Source organism: Emys orbicularis, chromosome 5 (genome assembly GCF_028017835.1).
Source record: "Emys orbicularis isolate rEmyOrb1 chromosome 5, rEmyOrb1.hap1, whole genome shotgun sequence".
Lineage (NCBI taxonomy): Eukaryota > Metazoa > Chordata > Testudines > Emydidae > Emys > Emys orbicularis.
In genome coordinates, this window is record NC_088687.1 from 132,534,742 (window position 1) to 132,552,389 (window position 17,648).

The following is a 17,648-nucleotide window of genomic DNA, read 5'->3' on the forward strand; positions in this document are numbered from 1 at the left end:
TGCTTGCATATTTATACCTCCCTCTGGAACTTTCCACTACATGCATCTGACGAAGTGGGTATTCACCCACGAAAGCTCATGCTCCAATACGTCTGTTAGTCTATAAGGTGCCACCGGACTCTTTGCTGCTTTTACTTCTCACCAGTGTCGCAGCACCGGGGCTCCAACCCAACGCACTGACAAGTGCCAAGGACACTGTGCCGGTCGCAAGGGGGCAGGGTGCCTGGCAGCTCTTCCCATCCATCCCTGGTGCATTGCTTCAGCTACCACTGCCCCGAGGTTCACCCTGGGGGAGCTCCCCTCCCAGCCAGCCAACACAACCCCCCCACCCCAGCTTGCACTGAGCCTCTCCCCAGCCAGCCCGCTAGGGGCACGAGAGCCGCGGCAGCCTGGGCAGGCGAGCTGCATTGTGGGAGCTGTAGTTCCCCCTGCTCCCCATCCCTTGCACCCCCCCAGCCGACGGCACTACAACTCCCAGCCGCCACTGGGCGGTGCACTCCGCACTCCCCCCTCCCCCGCGCGGCGCCTTCCCAGGCTTCCCGCGCGCGTGGGGCAGCCCGGGAGCCGGGGGGTGGGGTTCGGTATGCGGCGCGGGAGGCTGCTGGCCCAGGCGCTGCTGGGTGCGCTGCCCCCAGGCGGAGCAAGGGCAGGAGGTGGGGCGAGCTGGGCCCTTCCGCACGTGCCATTGCCACAGCGCCGGCAGCTCAGCAGCCGCAGCGACATGTCCGAGGAGGCGAAGAGAGTGGCCGCCTGGGCAGCTGTAGATAACCACGTGAAGGTGAGTGGAGACCCTCGAAAGACCACCCCCCCCCGCAAAGGGCGGGCCCCGGAGTTTGCAGCAGCTTCCATTCATCTGGGGGGCTGCACCAGATCCCCCCCCCCCTCCGAGAGTTGTAAAAGTGACCCCCTACCTCCAAGCAAAATGCTTTGCATACATGCCTGTCAAAGTGAGTGTGCAAGTAATTATGCACTTTAACACATGCATGTGACAAACAGTATGGGGATTTTGCTGCAGGATGGGGTTCTGCCCTTGCATCTTGTGGGGGGATGGCATAGTTTTACCCAGCTCTGGCTATGTGCCTGTTGCACATGTGCTTGCAGGGTTGCTGCCAAGCCTCACTGTTCGTTTTTTCCTTCATTTTAGATTGCTTTTCAAGGGCATTAACAAAACCCCTATCTAATATCCTGGGACCCATACGACTGCAGCTACACCGCGTACAACAAAACCCCCTATCAGCTTTGTGCCTTTTATAGGGGACAGTTGTCCCAAGCAAAGAATGGAAAAGTTGTCTGTTACGGGGCACAGTGTATGCCTACTGTACTCTGTAAATGACGATTTCGGTTGATCTCTGTTTCAGTGAGCCATGCTAATACTTTTCATTTTCATAGCAGATTGCAAAATAAACTAAACTAATTGCCATACAAGTTGGGGCCAGATAACAAACTTCCAGTACTCCGACGGCCCTTGCTGAGCTGGATTGGCATTTCTAAGGCGGTCATTGTGCTACTATCTGAGCGCCACACAGACTTTAATGACCAACAGTTCTGTGAATTAGTAAAGTATTATCCACATTCTACAGATAGCTGCTCTGTCTCGATTTTCCTAAGTGACCTGTTGAAGATCACACAGGAATAGCACCTTCTCTAGATCTGTTTTTGGTACAGGCCTGTCTGGAACACTGAGCCTCAATCAGTTTGAAAACAAAATCCTCCAGCAAATCAGAACTGCGGAGTGAAGGTCTGTGCTGTTATGGAGTTGAGACTTCCGTGTACTAAGCGTGCTCTTTATTCTGGTAAAATAGAACACTTAAGTGGTGTCCTCTTAAAGTAGGAAAAGAATACAGTTAAGAATGTGAATAGCTTATTTGTTCTGTGTCCAGGAAAGCTCTCCAGGCTTTTCTGGCTTCCCCTGTAGCTGGTTAAAATGCATGGTCTGACTCAGCTTGCAAATTAAGACAGGTTGTGGCCTTGTATCATTTTGTAGGAGTTGCTTCTTAAATCTTTTTATAACAGTAGTAAATAAACTGGTAGGAGCCATTGCATGGGTGTTAGATGGTTTTGGCTATCGGGGAAAATCCACTCTGTTCTCTCTTTCACTGATCTTTTCACATCAGAAGCAGAGAGCTCAGCATTTTAAGGGGAGCATTTTAAGTTGTATTTTGGGGCATTACAGCTGCCAGTGTAGTTGTCGCTGTTAATTAGTCTCCCAACACTAAGCAACACACTTCCTCATTCCTATTATTATGTATTCGTATTACCGTAGGCTTAGAGGCCCCCGACTGAGACAGGAGCCCAGTTGTGCTAAGCACTGAACGTACACCTAGTGAAAGATGGTCCTTGCCCTTCAGAACTTAAGTCATCATACGCCCTGATCCTGCAAACACACACGTGCTTAGCTTTGATTACTACTCATGCTAGTAAAATCAAGCACGTGTGTTTTGCAGGATCAGGGCCTTAGATTTGTCAGCTCTTTGTGGCGGAGATCATATTTTTGTTTAGTGTTTGTTCAGCACTCGCACAACAGAGTTCTGATCCATAACTGGGACATGGTCTATGCTTAAAAATTAGATCAACATACCTGCTTCACTCAGGGCTGTGAAAAATTTCATGTCCTGAGTGCCATGGTTAGGTTGACCTAATTCCTGGTGCAGACATGGCCAGGCTGACAGAAGAATTCTTCCATCAACCTAGTTATTGCCTCTCAGAGAAGTAGATTAACCACATAGTAGGAAGTATCTACCCTACAGTGGTGTAGCTGTAGGCTAATGATCCATCTAGTCCATGTCTTTTGACAGTGGTGAGTGCCAGGTGCTTCAGAAGGAGTAAACAGAACAGGGCAATTATCAAGTGATCCATTCCTGTTGTCCAGTCCCAGCTTCTGGCAGCAGAGATTTAGGGATACCCAGAGCATGGGGTTGCATGTGTGACCATCTTGGCTAATAGCCACTGATGAACCTATCCTCCATGAAATTATCTAATTTGTTTTGAACTCAGTTATACTTTTGGCCTTCACAACATCCTCTGGCAACGAGTTCTACAGGTTCTGTGTGTGTGTGAAGAAGTACATCCTTATGTTTGTTTTAAACCTGCTGTCTATTAATTTCACTGGGTGACCTCTCGTTGTTGTGTTATGTGAAGGGGTAAATAACATTTCCTTATTCACTTTCTCCATGCCATTCATGATTTTATAGACTTCTATTAATCCCCCATCCTGTTCCCCCAGTAGTCCCAGTCTTTTTATCCTCTCCTTGTATGGAAATTGTTCCATGCCCCTAATAATTTTCATCCGCTGGATGGATGACCTAAACTTCTTCATAGATTTTCACCACAACTTCAACCACCACCACCTGTCCATCCGACTCTCTCTCTAGAACACTCCCACACCAAGATCAAATTCAAGGACATGACGATTTGCTTAAAAAGTGGAACCCTGCAAATTACTATATACAAAAAACCCACAATCACCACATTACCCGCACAGATCCATCAGCCATCCCAGACACACCAGAAAAAACTGGTATCTGCAGCCAAGCACTCAGATACTGCAGAATTTGCTCCGAAGAGGAAGTCCCGGATTTACATCTAAACACACTTAAGTCTGCCTTTGATAAACAAGGAAACTCCACCAGAGAAGAAGATCGCATCATGGAAGTGGCCACCCAAATACCCCGAGAGAACCTGCTTCAGTACAGGAAAAAAAACCCTGCTGACCATGCTCCCTAGTTGTCACCCAACACTGGAATCCATACGGGATCTCATCAAACATTTACAAACCATGTTTGATGGGGACCACATTCTGAAAGAAACCTTTCACGAACCCCCTCTTCTGGCCCTCAAACAACTCCTCAGTCTCACCAAGCACATCATCAGAAGCAAGTTCCCCACAGACCAAGACACACCAACTCAAAGTAGTACCAGACCCTGCCAAAACACCCTGTCTGCTAATCCTCAGTTGCCTACTGCATTTAAGTGGTCTAATTCAGCATGTGTGAACCCTTATGCTTAGGATAGATTATTATCTTACATTTAGCTGAGACACTCTGATTACTTTCTCCAGACCTGAAGCAGTGCTCTGTAAAGCTTGAAATTTGTCCCTTCCACCAATAGAAGTTGGTCCAGTAAAAGATATTACTGCACCTACCACGTCTCTCTCTCATGTCCTAGGACCAACATGTCTACAGCAACATTGCAGTCAAACAGACAAGACAGACAAAGGATGGGAGATAAGGTATTATCCCTGTTTTACAGATGGGGAAGTGAGACAAAGAAAGCTTTAATAAATCTCTTTGGGATTTGTACACTTTATTTCAGCACATTTCCCCCTTGTTTCAGGCCTTTGTTGGAGAATGGGATCCTTTGTGATTTCCCAGTTTTTCCTTTCTTAGTTCTTGTCTAGACTAGGGGCGTGTCTACACTTGAAACACTACAGTTGTGTTGCTGTACTGCTTCAGTGTAGACACTACCTACACCGACATGATGGGTTCTCCTAGCGGTGTAGGTAATCCACCTCCCCGAAAGGCAATCGCTAGGTCAATGGAAGAAATTCAGGGGGTAGGTAGGTTGGATTTTTCACACCCCTCAGAGACATAGCTACACCAGTGTAAGTTCCTAGTGTAGACCAGCCCTAGGATTTGGAAGGTGTTAGGTAACACATGCTAACAACCTAGTGTAGACAGAGCAGTGTGCTTTAACACATGTTCAACTCCAACAGTTTAATGTTAACGGCCCACTAAGCAGTTAACATGTTAGTCTAGGACTCGGAAGATGCTGGCTCTGTCTTCACTATTAACACTATACCCTACCCTTACCTGTTGTTCACCTCACCTACCTACATCGTGGTAAAAACTACAAGTGCCTTGGCTCCACTGGGCTTTTACAGCAATGTAGCTAATGCACATTAGTTATCTTGCTTTAAAAGCACACTTTTTTGGGGGGGCAGTGAAGGCATAGCCCTAGTCTAGAGAAGACCATACATGTCTTGTCTTACCTAGATTGTTGTAGGTGGGCTGGAGCTCCCTGTCTGTCTCCTCCTCCTCCTCCTGTTCTTGACCTTGATCTTCCCTGGGAGGATTGCAACTACTTCTGTGTTGGCCTCACACGACCCACCCCCCAGCAGGAGTAGAGCAGAACTTAGGAGACTGAGTCTCTTCCATTTTTGTGGCGTCGCTGGCACCACTGGGAACATACAGGTGTAATTGTCTGCGATGACTCCTTTTGCAGAGGAATCTCCGGTGGGGGTGGGCTGGGATAATGTGGGAGCTCCCAAACTTGGGCCAGATTTAAACAGTTACATTTTTTGTCAATGTCACTTAAGGGGCCAGTTAAGTCCTTAACCCCTCTGGGGTTTGATCTGTTTTACCCTTTTCCTTCTCAATCAGGCTTACACTGCAACAATGCTCCCACTGGCCAAAGCAAGCTAGCTCCATCCAGAGCTGTTCAACTCCAGTCAAAGCATCAGCCACAGGAGGTTGCTTGATATGTAATTCAGTGGTATAAGGTTTGTCTACCCTTGAAACGCTACAGCGGCACAGTTGCAGCTGCGCTGCTGTGGTGATTCAGTGTAGATACTCATTACAGTGATGGTAGGTGTTCTCCCATCTCTTGTTAATCCATCTCTGAGAGGCGGTAGCTACGTCGATGAAAGAATTCTGCACTGAGGGTTAGGTTGGCTTAGCTATGTCACTTATGCGTGTGGATTTTTCATACCTCTGAGCAACATAGCTGGGTTGATCTGACGTTTTAGTGTAGACCAGGCCTAAGAAACATTAAACTGTACATTAGATAATATGTAAGGACCAAGCAGTGGCAACTTGTAGCTGAACTTATTTGGGCAATGTGGCTAAATGCAGTAGAATCTCAGAGTTACGAACACCAGAGTTATGAACTGACCAGTCAACCACACACTTCATTTGGAATCGGAAATACACAATCAGTCAGCAGCAGAGACAAACAAACAAACAAACAAAAAGCAAGTACAATACAGTACTGTGTTAAATGTAAACTACTAAAAAATAAAGGGAAAGCAGCATTTTTCTTCTGCATAGTAAAGTTTCAAAGCTGTATTAAGTCAATGTTCAGTTGTAAACTTTTGAAAGAACAACCATAAACATTTTGTTCAGAGTTACGAACGTTTCAGAGTTACGAACAACCTCCATTCCCGGGGCGTTTGTAACTCTTAGGGTCTACTGTAGTAAAATCTTGAGCTAACGTTTTGTGATTCTTTTTCTGGCACTAGCACAGTTCCGCAAGTGAACTGAAGCTTTGTATGCTGGCTGAGGATGTTGCTCCTATATGAACAGCACAGAAGTATGCATGGGATGCAGTTAGGTCCCATCAACACTTAAATGCCCAGGTGATAGGTAAATATAAGAAGTGGATCCACAGTGCAGAGAATGCCATTGCAACATGGTAGTACCCATCCACTCCACCTCCCAGTGTGTCTAATCGTATAATACAGAAATGTGGAGATGAGACTGAATGGTCTTAAACATGCTCCTGAACCAGGCTACCATCCTGGAAAACCCAGGGCTATGCCATTAAAACTCATCTATGCTGAAAGACTAAAATCCTGTTTTAAATGCATCAGGGAGCTATTGTGGAGGAGGACTTGGACTCAGTTACACCATGTATCTACAGAGCAGACAGGATCTGACTTCTGGGTGTGAGAGACGGGGTGGCCTGCTACTCTGCTTCAGGGTATATGCTCTTGCATTTCTTGCTTTGGGCAGCAGGACTGTTAACGAGCGATATTGTTCCCAGCAACAGTATTTCACTGTGTGGTTTCCTTGAAACACAACATCAAATGGTTGTTTCAACTTCCTCCCCTGCTGTGGCAACCTCTGAAGGCTGCAACTGTCCTGCAGAGTAATAGGCAGACAGAGAAGCTGCACTGTTAGTCAGTTTCTCTGGTGTGGGTGGGGGAGAAGAGGCACATCTGCTGGATGTTTACAGGAGGCAGAGAACTGCTCTACTCCAGAACCAGGGTTTGCAAACAGAGATGCTAGTTTAAAGGAAGGTGCTGCATCACAAACCCGGGGTTAAAATGAAACATTTTATGAGCGAGCCTTTATCCCAAGCCTCAGGAAGATTTTCAATGTTGGTCTACACTATTATATCCCTTCATCCAAAGGACTACCATGTTTTTGGAGTTGACTTTTCCCTACAGCTTTGAAGGATTAGTCAGGCTCCTGTATGCGCCGAATGGGACAGTCCTTCTAGTTTTTCCTAGACATTATGGGCCTGGGTTTCAGAAGTGCAAAGTACCCACAAGTCCATCCAAACCAATGGGAGCTGTGTGTGTTCAGTGCCTTTTAAAATCAGGCCCTAGATAAATATACAGAGTATCTGACCTTTAGGATCTGGTATGTTACTTAGAATTCCTGGTCATGCTGTACCATAAAGACAAGCTGGTTTCCCTGCCCACTGTAGAGCGGTATTTTTCTTTCCCCATTTGAAATAAGCAAAGGAGACTTTGTGTATCAGTTTAATCACTGAGCAGGGATCCTTCTGCAGGAATTGTGCAGACTCTGATAGCAGAAGCAAAGAAAATATTCTGTTGGAGTAGGGTGACCATATTTCCCTCAACTTAAAATGGGACGCCGTTGCCGCTGGCCCAATCTTTTTGCTAAAACAGGCATTTGTCCCATTTGCTCTTGCGAGTTTGTCACCTGAGACCTACCGCAAGAGCAAATGGGACAAATGCCCAGTTTTAGCAAAAAAGCCAGGACATCTGGGACAGAGCTTAAAAAGGGGACTGTCTGAGCCAAAACGGGACATATGGTCTCCCTGTACTGGAGCCTTCTGTAATGTGCTATGAAAACATTCTTCTCTCTTTTTCTGGTTTGCAGAATAACCAAGTCCTTGGAATTGGAAGCGGCTCTACAATTGTCCCTGCTGTCCGTCGACTAGGTATGGTAATAATGTTGGTTCCATCCGAAGGAAAATCCTCTGCTCCAGCGACCCCAGCTAATTGGAACGCTAGTCTGGAGAAGTGAAATGTAATGCCTGCCTGCCTGCTGGATAAACAACTGACTTGCGGTTAAAAACCTTGGGTGTGTTGATTGGTCAGCACATCTGATCTGAGGCAGAAAGTAAACCCTGTCCTTGTGCCTCAGTTTCATTGTAAAGGCCGTCACCAAGAATTAATGAGTTTGTTGGTCTGTAGCTTTCATTAGACTTGAGCTCTTATCTGCTACTGCCAGACAGATCAGTCTCCTGAATTGTGCTCAGGTTGGAGCTAAAGGTCTAATTCCAGCTCTGCCACTGACCCACAGTGTATCTTAGGTTAAGGGACTGGCCCATTCTTCAGCAGTTGACTCATTTGTAAAATCAGGGTAATGTTACTCCCTCATCTCTCAGATGTCGGGAAGGCTAATGTTTCAATGGTGCTTTGAAGATGTGGCATTAAATCCTGCTGTAATTCATATGTCCTGCAATTCCATTGATTGTACTGGGTGAAAATAAGGGCAGAGTTTGTCCCATAAAGTGCTGTGTATAGGCGAACTATTAGAGTAATGCAACCCTTTAGCAAGTGGGCACAAGTCTTAATTATACAGCTGCGTCTCCCCAAGGTGCAGCGTGTGCTACAAGTAGCATTCTATGGGTTAACAAAGGGCAGGAGGCCAGAGCTCATTTTCAGCCTTAGGTCAGATATGCTCATCAAGCACCGAAGAACCTTTTTGAGTCAGTCAGCTCAGGTCTGCCCCTTGTTCTTGAAGGGAGGGACTTGCAACATGGTTAATTCTAGAATGCAGTTCATCTTGGCAACAAAACGTGGACAATAAGCTGCCTCTTATTGGCCTCCCATTTAAAACAGAACAGCCCACTGTGGGAAACCGGGACTGCTGGACAAGCTCTGTTTGTGTTTTTGTTTGTTAGCTCAGCAGCATAAGGTCCCCTCTGTTCCAAATGAGAGTTTGGAATGTTCCGCCCATCAGAACTCTGAATACTCCTTGGTGACTTGCAGTACTATTGGTGGCACTGTCTATTGACTGTAACTTCAGTGGGATTATGCACGTGCGCAAGTGCTGTTTGCAAGATCCAGACCTCCGTGGAGACCTAACAGCACAACTGATAATAGAAGATGGGAGAGAGCAAAAGTCACCGTTAAGATCGAGGAGATGCTCACTTGTGTACATTGCTTGCGTCTTCTTGGTTCCAGGGTGGAGTCTGTGTTAGTTTTTAATACTTGTGAGGTATTTTAGGAATTGGATGCTCTGCTTCCAGGTTTTGTGGCTCAATATCAGAGCTGCTCTGTTTCGCACCAAATCTTTGAGCCATGAATACATTTATAAAGCACTATTGGCCTTCAAGACTGCTGAGGAGCGGGGTGCCAAAAGCAGGGCTTTCTGAATGATCAGAACAGGGGAGGAGTTTGCCTGCATCACCTGTTGCCATTAGATAGCACTTACCCATGTTCACTCAGTCAGACTGTTGGATTTGCCTAAATTTGAAACATAGCATTTTGTGAAAAAATTTATTAGGGAATTATCTTAATATGTCCATAATAACATCTATTATCTTAATAATAGATGTTCATTTTTTCAGGTTACACGGAGGGATGAAACATTTAATTCTTTTAATGGAAATACTGGATTTTGCTCCATTAGTCATTCCCCTACCATATATTTAAATGCATTTTATTATACATGATATGAGGCCCTGAGGCAGCAAAATCTTTCAGACAGCTGCTATTATTCACCTAAAGCTCTCTTGTTTACAAGGAGTGCAGTAAAATGTGTATAATATAGGATTTAATTCCCTAGGTGATGAATTATTCTTTACTGACTGGGCACAATTCTTGCTTGCTCTACTGCTCCGATATGAGATGGGTCATTAGCCTTTTCATCATAGGCTGACCCAGAGAAGTTGTTTAAACATGATTGTCACCAGAAGCTACAGTTTATCCAGCACAGGATGACACTTGTTTGTAGTTTGTGCCTGACTCTTCTTTGCAAATACAGGTAAGCCCAAGTAACTGGAATGTTTCGAAGAGGCTGTTTGAACTAAAGTTTCTTAAAGTGAAACTTGTTGCACTTTCCTCTAGCTCTATTGTTCGTTGAGCAAACTAATGCTTTTGCTTCTTCCTACAGCTGAGAGAGTTAAACAGGAGAATCTGAATATTGTCTGCATCCCAACATCTTTTCAGGTAAAAATATTCTCCCCTCCGGGGCCCTTTCTTATGGTTAGGACACTTGGGGTTACATTCTATCAGTCTATGGAAACTCTAGGGCAGTTTCTGAATTAGCTGGTACTGTAAAGCTGCTCAAACCCCCAATTAGTTAAAGGAGAACTTTGCTAGATTACAGCGCAGATTCATGGCCATGACTTCAAGTGGGGTGATGGATAGTCATTGCCCTGAGTTGAGATTCACAACAAACCCATGCACCTTTTGAGAAGCTTATGGTGTTGCGTTTCAGACAACATGCGTGATGTCTGAGTTACCACACAGCTCGCTCCATGGCTCCGGCTGTAGAGAAAAGCTATGAATCGGTTGAATTAGGGGCTTGATCCAAAATCCATTGGAAAGACTCCCCCTGAATTAGCTGGGCTTTGCATCAGGCTCTGGAAGTGGTAAAATTTGAGCTGCACGGGTGGGACCACATGCACAAGAGGATATGGAAGTACACGTAGCTGGCTTGCACATGGAGCTCCTGAAAAGAAATCAGTATAATCTGTCCCTTGCTGTGCAACCTTTTATGGGAACATGCTTTATATCAGCTTAGCTGTAGAGCTGTGAGATGTTTTCGGAGAGAGGAAGAAAGGTCTTGTGGAAGCACTGGGACTGGGTGTCAGGAGAACTGGGTTCTGTTCCTGACTCTGCCACGGAGTTCCTGTGTGACTTTAGGCAAATCATGTTTGTTGCTCTGTGCCTCCCTTTCCTTAATAACGAAATGGGAATACACAGGCATGTTCTTCCACAATGTGCTTCCCCTTCCCCTTTAGAACATGGCACAAGAGTGATATCATCAGGCAAGTTCATGAGACAAGAAGGGCAACAGACCATTGGCAGAGGCAGTGTGGCCCAGTGGATAGGTCACTGGACTGGAAGGCAGGAGACTCAAGTTCTATTCCTGGTTCTGACCTGCTCCGAGATCTTGCGCAAGTTACTGCACCTCTTGTTGCCTCTGTTTTCCTTCCCACCGTCTGTCTGTCTTGTCTGCATCGCAAGCTCTTTGGGACAGGGGCACTCTCTTGCTATGTGTGTGTTCAGTGTGACACAGAGACCCACTGGTGCCAACTAGCAAAGGATTCACTGTTTGTTATGAGAAACTCCTGTCTCAGATCTGATAAACTCATTATACGTAATACACTCTTTTCATAGTATTTATCCATAAAATGTAGCATGTGAGGTCTCTATTGAAAGCTTGGAATTTACCAATACTCATCATCATTGCAAGATGTGCCACATTCAGTGCCTAGCAAGAGTGGGGACACAATCATGCTACTGTAATACAAATAATTAATAATAATGTTAATTGAAAGAGTGAAATATAAACTCTATACACAAAATGCTGCCAAAAGCACAAAGTAATTATTTAAAAAAAGAAAAAGAAAAATGTATCTTCTGTAATCTTTCATTTGGAGTGATCTAGGGTGTTATATTCAACAATGTATTTGAAAAAAAATTCAGATGGAAGTGACTTTATTTATTAATTGATATTGTCTCTTTAATTTCCCTAAAATGGTAACATTGACGCTTGTCCCATCTGTATATGATCTAACTAGAAACACGGGTAAATTTCTTTTGACCTCAACCATATTAGTTCTTCACAGTGACAATTAATTGAAATTAATTGACAGCCTTCTTCAGTGCACCAGTGTGAAGCATGGCTGTAAGTGGCTGCACTGTGGTTTTAGGTGGATCATTACAGTTGGGAAAATTGGCCTTTCATTGGTGAGGAGCAAGATCTTTCTGAATTGTAGGAGAGACACATGCTGTAGTTCTCCGTGTTTGTTCCAGTATCGGTGATGGAACTTTTCTTATTGCTCTCTGCTTACCCACATGAACCATGCTGAACAGTTGTAGCTGAATCTAGTGCAGACCCTGCTCATGGGAGAAAGCATGCTGTGTCACATGACTGCCTGGAGAAAATGGGAAGAGGACAGTAAGGCTTGCATGGGCGTGCTGCAATTCTTAACTGGCCTTACCATGTGGGTTGCACCAAGACAAGATAATTCTTTTACAGTCTTAGGTGAAAACTAGTTACACTAATGTAGTCCTTCCACTTGGCACAATATTCTAAGTTCAATTCACTTGTCTTTTACCATAGGCTTTTCTTTTTCACTGTTACTCAGATGCTAATATGCATATGTTAAGGAGGTCTAGCCAATAGAGCCCTGGACTGGGAGTCAGGAGACCTGGGTTCTATTCCCAGCTCGGCTACTGACCGATTGTGTGACCTTGAGCATGTCACTTTGCCCCATTGTGCCTCAGTTTCCCCTCACCACACTTTGTCTGTGTTGTCTCTTTCGACTGCAAGCTCTTCAGGGCAGGGAGTGTCTCTTTCTGTGTGTATGTACAGTGCCTAATGTAATGGGGCCCCAAATTCAGTTGGGGGACTCTAGGCACTACTTTAAATGTTGTACCATCATATTTTTATACCAGGGGTCGGCAACCTTTCAGAAGTGGTGTGCTGAGACTTCATTTATTCACTCTAATTTAAGGTTTCGCGTGCCAGTAATACATTTTAACGTTTTTAGAAGGTCTCTTTCTATAAGTCTATAATAAAAACTAAACTATTGTTGTATGTAAAGTAAATAAGGTTTTAAAAATGTTTAAGAAGCTTCATTTAAAATTAAATTAAAATGCAGAGCCCTCCGGACCGGTGGCCAGGACCCGGGCAGTGTGAGTGCCAGTGAAAATCAGCTCGCGTGCCGCCTTTGGCACGCGTGCCATAGGTTGCTTACCCCTGTTTTATACAAAACTCTCCTTTCTGCTTCCTGGCTATGGATGGCTAAGGAGTTAGTGCAGGAGTTATCTAGCATAGAGAAGTAGGGACGGAGAAGCTGACTCCTGTTTCCCCTACCCTGTACCTTCAAGATGAAGGGATTGCTTTGGGGATTTATAAGGGTAAATGCCAGGAGAAAGCCCTGCAGGATGGGATTCATGCCTGGTGTGTATCCATTGACTCCAGGAGAGTTGTTATAGGAGCCAATTTGGCCCTATGTGTGTAGTTAAATTCAGATCTGTTATGAAATGATCATGACCATTCACCCCAATGGAGTTTGATTTACACAGTAGAATTAACAATAAAAAATGTTTGACAGGTTCCTGGACACTAGGTTTGTAACTAGGTGCGTACTGAGGAGCCTGTTCAGGTCGGGGGTCTGACACCTGGAGACATGGGGACAGATTTTCCCTGGCTGCCTGGGACCTATGCAAAGAAAGCACTACATACCACCAGATCAGTGTGGCAGCATCTTACTTCCACTTCCCCCATGTGTACATAACTGCATGAGGTGTAAGGCAGAGGAGAATCAGTGTCAGTGGGCCTGAATCAAACCCACCCACCCCAACACTGGTGTAAATCCATCGAAATCAGTGGAGCCAAACCTGTGTATATGAGATTGGAAACCAGCCCTGTGTATGTGTGTCCCTTTCCTCTGGAGTTGTGCATGTACTGATCATCTGGATAGTCACCCAGGGGGTTATAACCTAGCAACTGGGCTGTTTCTTGGCAACAAACTGTAGGTTTCCATCTAATACCGAGGAGAGCTCTGGGTTCCGCCTAGTTAAAGCAGTTGTAGAGCCAAAGCAGGCTGCATGTCAGTGAGATTCCAAGTGCTGGGCAGTTCCATGTCTGTCTTGCTACACTTAGGAAACCTTCTTCGTGTACCTATAGTGAAAGTCTCATTCTAATCCAGGGGTCGGCAACCTTTCAGAAGTGGTGTGCCGAGTCTTCATTTATTCACTCTAATTTAAGGTTTCGTGTGCTAGTAATACATTTTAACGTTTTTAGAAGGTCTCTTTCTATAAGTCTATAATATATAACTAAACTATTGTTGTATGTAAAGTAAATAAGGTTTTTAAAATGTTTAAGATGCTTCATTTAAAATTAAATTAAAATGCAGAGCTGCCAGGACCCGGGCAGTGTGAGTGCCACTGAAAATCAGCTCGCGTGCTGCCTTCGGCACGTGTGCCATAGGTTGCCTACCCCTGTTCTAATCCTTGACTTATGTGCAGGAGCCATATTGTTACTGCTGCTTTATCTCTTGGTCATGAGAACTCTGCACTTGCTTATGACTCTGTGAACCCAGTCTCCCCATCCTATTGGAGCGAATAACTCCCAAATGCTGTCGTTTCCTGAGACCTGCATGCATGGCTGTGACGGGTTGGATCACAGAAACCCCCTTGGGAGCTGCCACCCGATGTGCCAAGACTACCTCTGCTCCTGTTTTCCCTGCCAGCTCAGGACTCCAGCACCCTGTCTTGCTGAGCCAGACACTCCTGTCTGCTCCAACACAGACCCAGGGTCTGAATCACTTGCCCCAAAGCTGCAAGTTTACCTGAAAACAGCTCACAGTAGTGTGCTTGTCTTTAGCACTCAGATGCCCAACTCCCAATGGGGTCTAAACCCAAATAAATCCGTTTTACCCTGCATAAAGCTTATGCAGGGCAAACTCATAAATTGTTCGCCCTCTATAACACTGATAGAGAGATATGCACAGTTGTTTGCTCCCCCAGGTATTAATACATACTCTGAGTAAATTACTAAATAAAAAGTGATTTTATTAAATACAGAAAATAGGATTTAAGTGGTTCCAAGTAGTAACAGACAGAACAAAGTAAGTCACCAAGCAAAATAAAATAAAATGCGCAAATCTATACCTAATCAAACTGAATACAGATAATCTCACCCTCAAAGATGCTTCAGTAAGTTTTTTCTCAGACTGGACACCTTCCAGGCCTGGGCACAATTCTTTCCCCTGGTACAGCTCTTGTTCCAGCTTAGGTGTTAGCTAGGGGATTCTTCATGATGGCTCCTCTCTCTCCTTTGTTCTCTTCCACCCCTTTATATATCTTTTGCATAAGGCGGGAACCCTTTGTCCCTCTGGGTTTCCACCCCCCCTCACTGGAAAAGCACCAGGTTAAAGATGGATTCCAGTTCAGGTGACATGATCACATGTCACTGCAAGACTTCATTACTCACTTGCCAGCACACACATATACAGGAAGACTCACAGGTAAACACAACCATCTGCAGACAATGGGAGTCATCAAGATTCCAAACCATCCTTAATGGCCCACACTTTACATAATTACAATAGGCCCTCAGAGTTATATTTCATATTTCTAGTTTTAGATACAAGAGTGGTACATTTATACAAATCAGATGACCATACTCAGTAGATTATAAGCTTTGTAATGATACCTTACAAGAGACCTTTTACATGAAGCATATCCCAGTTACGTTATATTCACTTATTATCATGTTTTTATAAAACCATATAGACTGCACAACGTCACAATGGCAAATACAGAGATCCGGGTCCTCAGTTGATGTAGCTCCATTGACTTAAGTGGAACTCCGCTGCCTCTTTCGCTTCCTCAGGATATGGCCTAGAATGTTTAAAGGAAAACCTCACTGTAATATTAAAGATTTGAGTAAACAGAGAGTAAAATCAGGGAACTCTTTAAAGATGTGTCTTAGTCTCGGTACAAAAGAACAAAAATTAAATAGTAGGACATGTCAGCAATAGTTCAAACTGCGGGGGAGCTCAATACTCAAAAGTGTGCCAGGAGCTTTTGACTTGACCGAAGTTATATTAGGGATGAATTTGGCTCAGGTAATGCAACTTGCTATAACACTCCCCTGGATGGGGATTGAACCTGACACTGTTGGGTCTATAAGCGGGAACCTCTTCTGCTTGAATTAAAGGGATAGAGGCAGACTCCTAAACTTCTACAGTCTAGCCAGTACAGGGGACAGAAAGCCACTCTTCGTTAGGGGGGATTAGACTCATCGTTGCAAAGCGTGGCAGAATCAGGAGACTTCCCCAGTCTTTGTCAGGGAAGTTGGTTTCCCTCCCCAATGTCTCTTTTAAAAGAAAAATGATTTTCCATGCAGCAACAAAAAGCATTTTCCAACTGTTAAACCTCCCTGCACTTCTGTGGGGTGAATATTACTATTCCCATTGCACAGAGGGGGGTGAACTGAAGCACAGAGAGAGAAAGCAACTTGTCCAAGGTCACACAGTGGGTTAGTTTGTGGAAGAGACAAATGTAGAACCCAGGAGTCTAGTGTTTTCCCGATCTTGTAGGATTTAAGTAACTCCCACTGAAGTCAATGGGAACTGATGGTGCCCTGCAGGAGGAGGAACCAGGAATCCTAACGTACAGCCCCGCTCAATTCAAAGGAGTGGTAATACCTGTTGTTACAGAATTCCAGTCTCTAACTAGCAAAGGAGACTTCTCCTTGTTACTTAGTTCTCCTGCTCCTGCTCCTGCTGCAGGACAAGATGCCTTTGGAAGCTGAGACTGGAGAGCCCAAGCCATCTCTTCGGTCAGACTGTGGAGCTGGGACACCAGCAAAAGGAGTTTGAGCTGGTTGTGCAGCTTTTAGAGAATCTTTTAATTATCGACAAAATGTTTGTGTTGTTTTCATTGTGTAGGCACGTCAGTTGATCCTCCAGAATGGTCTAAGCCTAAGTGACCTGGACAGGCACCCGGAGGTAAGGGAACTGTAGAAATGAAATCACTTCTGTATCTGCGGAGCCTCGATAACTTCTTCTGCAGAAAGGATCTGGCTGGTGTGTTGAGATAACGCCCTCCCCTTTCGGCTCTCGAGACCCGGGTTTGGATTGTGAGCTAGGGCACAGGTGGAAATGAGCCTGCTGTGTTTTAGTCCTAGGTTGCTCACATTGCAGAATCACAGACCGACTGAGGATCTGTGCTCAGGAGAGAGCCAGGGATGCACTAAAAGGTGTGCAGGTTAGAGTGGAAGTCCAGTACCTGAGCTGCAGGAAGCTTGTTCTGTCAGATTCTGGCTGATTTGTTTGACCCCTCGATTTCTTGAGCACTAAATCCACTCCCTAATCCTGAACAAACACAAAATGAAGTAAACTAGAAGGGCCAGACATTGCATGTTGGAATTTGGCCAGGACTCTGGGGCTAACAACCACTCCCTGGGTAAAGGTTCAGTGGCATCTTTAGCAGCCCAGCCTCCCTGCCCCATGCTGCGTGTCAGTTCAGCACCGACCTGGAGTGAACAGTGCTAGCTGTTGAGTCACCACCGCCACCACTTCCTGCAGGGCCGGCATTTTCTCTGGGAGTTTCCCATTCACATACTGTCCTTGCTTGTCTAACAAGACTAGACCAGATCAGCAGCTTGCCGTGGTGTGGTAGGTTATAGCTGGACTTGCTGGCTGCCTGCTGTTTATCTGTGGCTGTGTATCTGTGTGTAATTGTTTTCAAGAGACGCTTGTTTTGAGCCATCTGGCCTTGAGTCTACCCAGAGCTAGTTTTCAGTGTACTCAACAAGCCATCTAGAAATCAGGGATTGTTTCCAACAGTGTTTTGGGTTCAGTTTGGTGTTGACTAGACTCTCCCTGTAGTATCAGACCTCCTGTTGGCATTAGGATACTTTTCTGTGCAGTAAGATGTGGGCAGCTCTTAGCGGATGCATGAGTTGTGGGGCTGAGTGCAG

General features: G+C 45.2%; 1 protein-coding gene across 1 annotated transcript in view; it reads left to right on the plus strand.

Annotated features, from left to right (window-relative positions):
- Nucleotides 1-583: 583 nt before the first annotated feature.
- The window catches only part of RPIA (ribose 5-phosphate isomerase A), a 31,685-nt gene continuing 14,620 nt past the window's right edge, over nt 584-17,648 (plus strand). Inside the window, exons 1-4 of the mRNA XM_065405193.1 lie at nt 584-778; nt 7,848-7,908; nt 10,092-10,147; nt 16,615-16,674. Coding sequence (XP_065261265.1) covers nt 584-778; nt 7,848-7,908; nt 10,092-10,147; nt 16,615-16,674 — 372 coding nt within the window. The remainder of the gene's footprint in view (nt 779-7,847; nt 7,909-10,091; nt 10,148-16,614; nt 16,675-17,648) is intronic.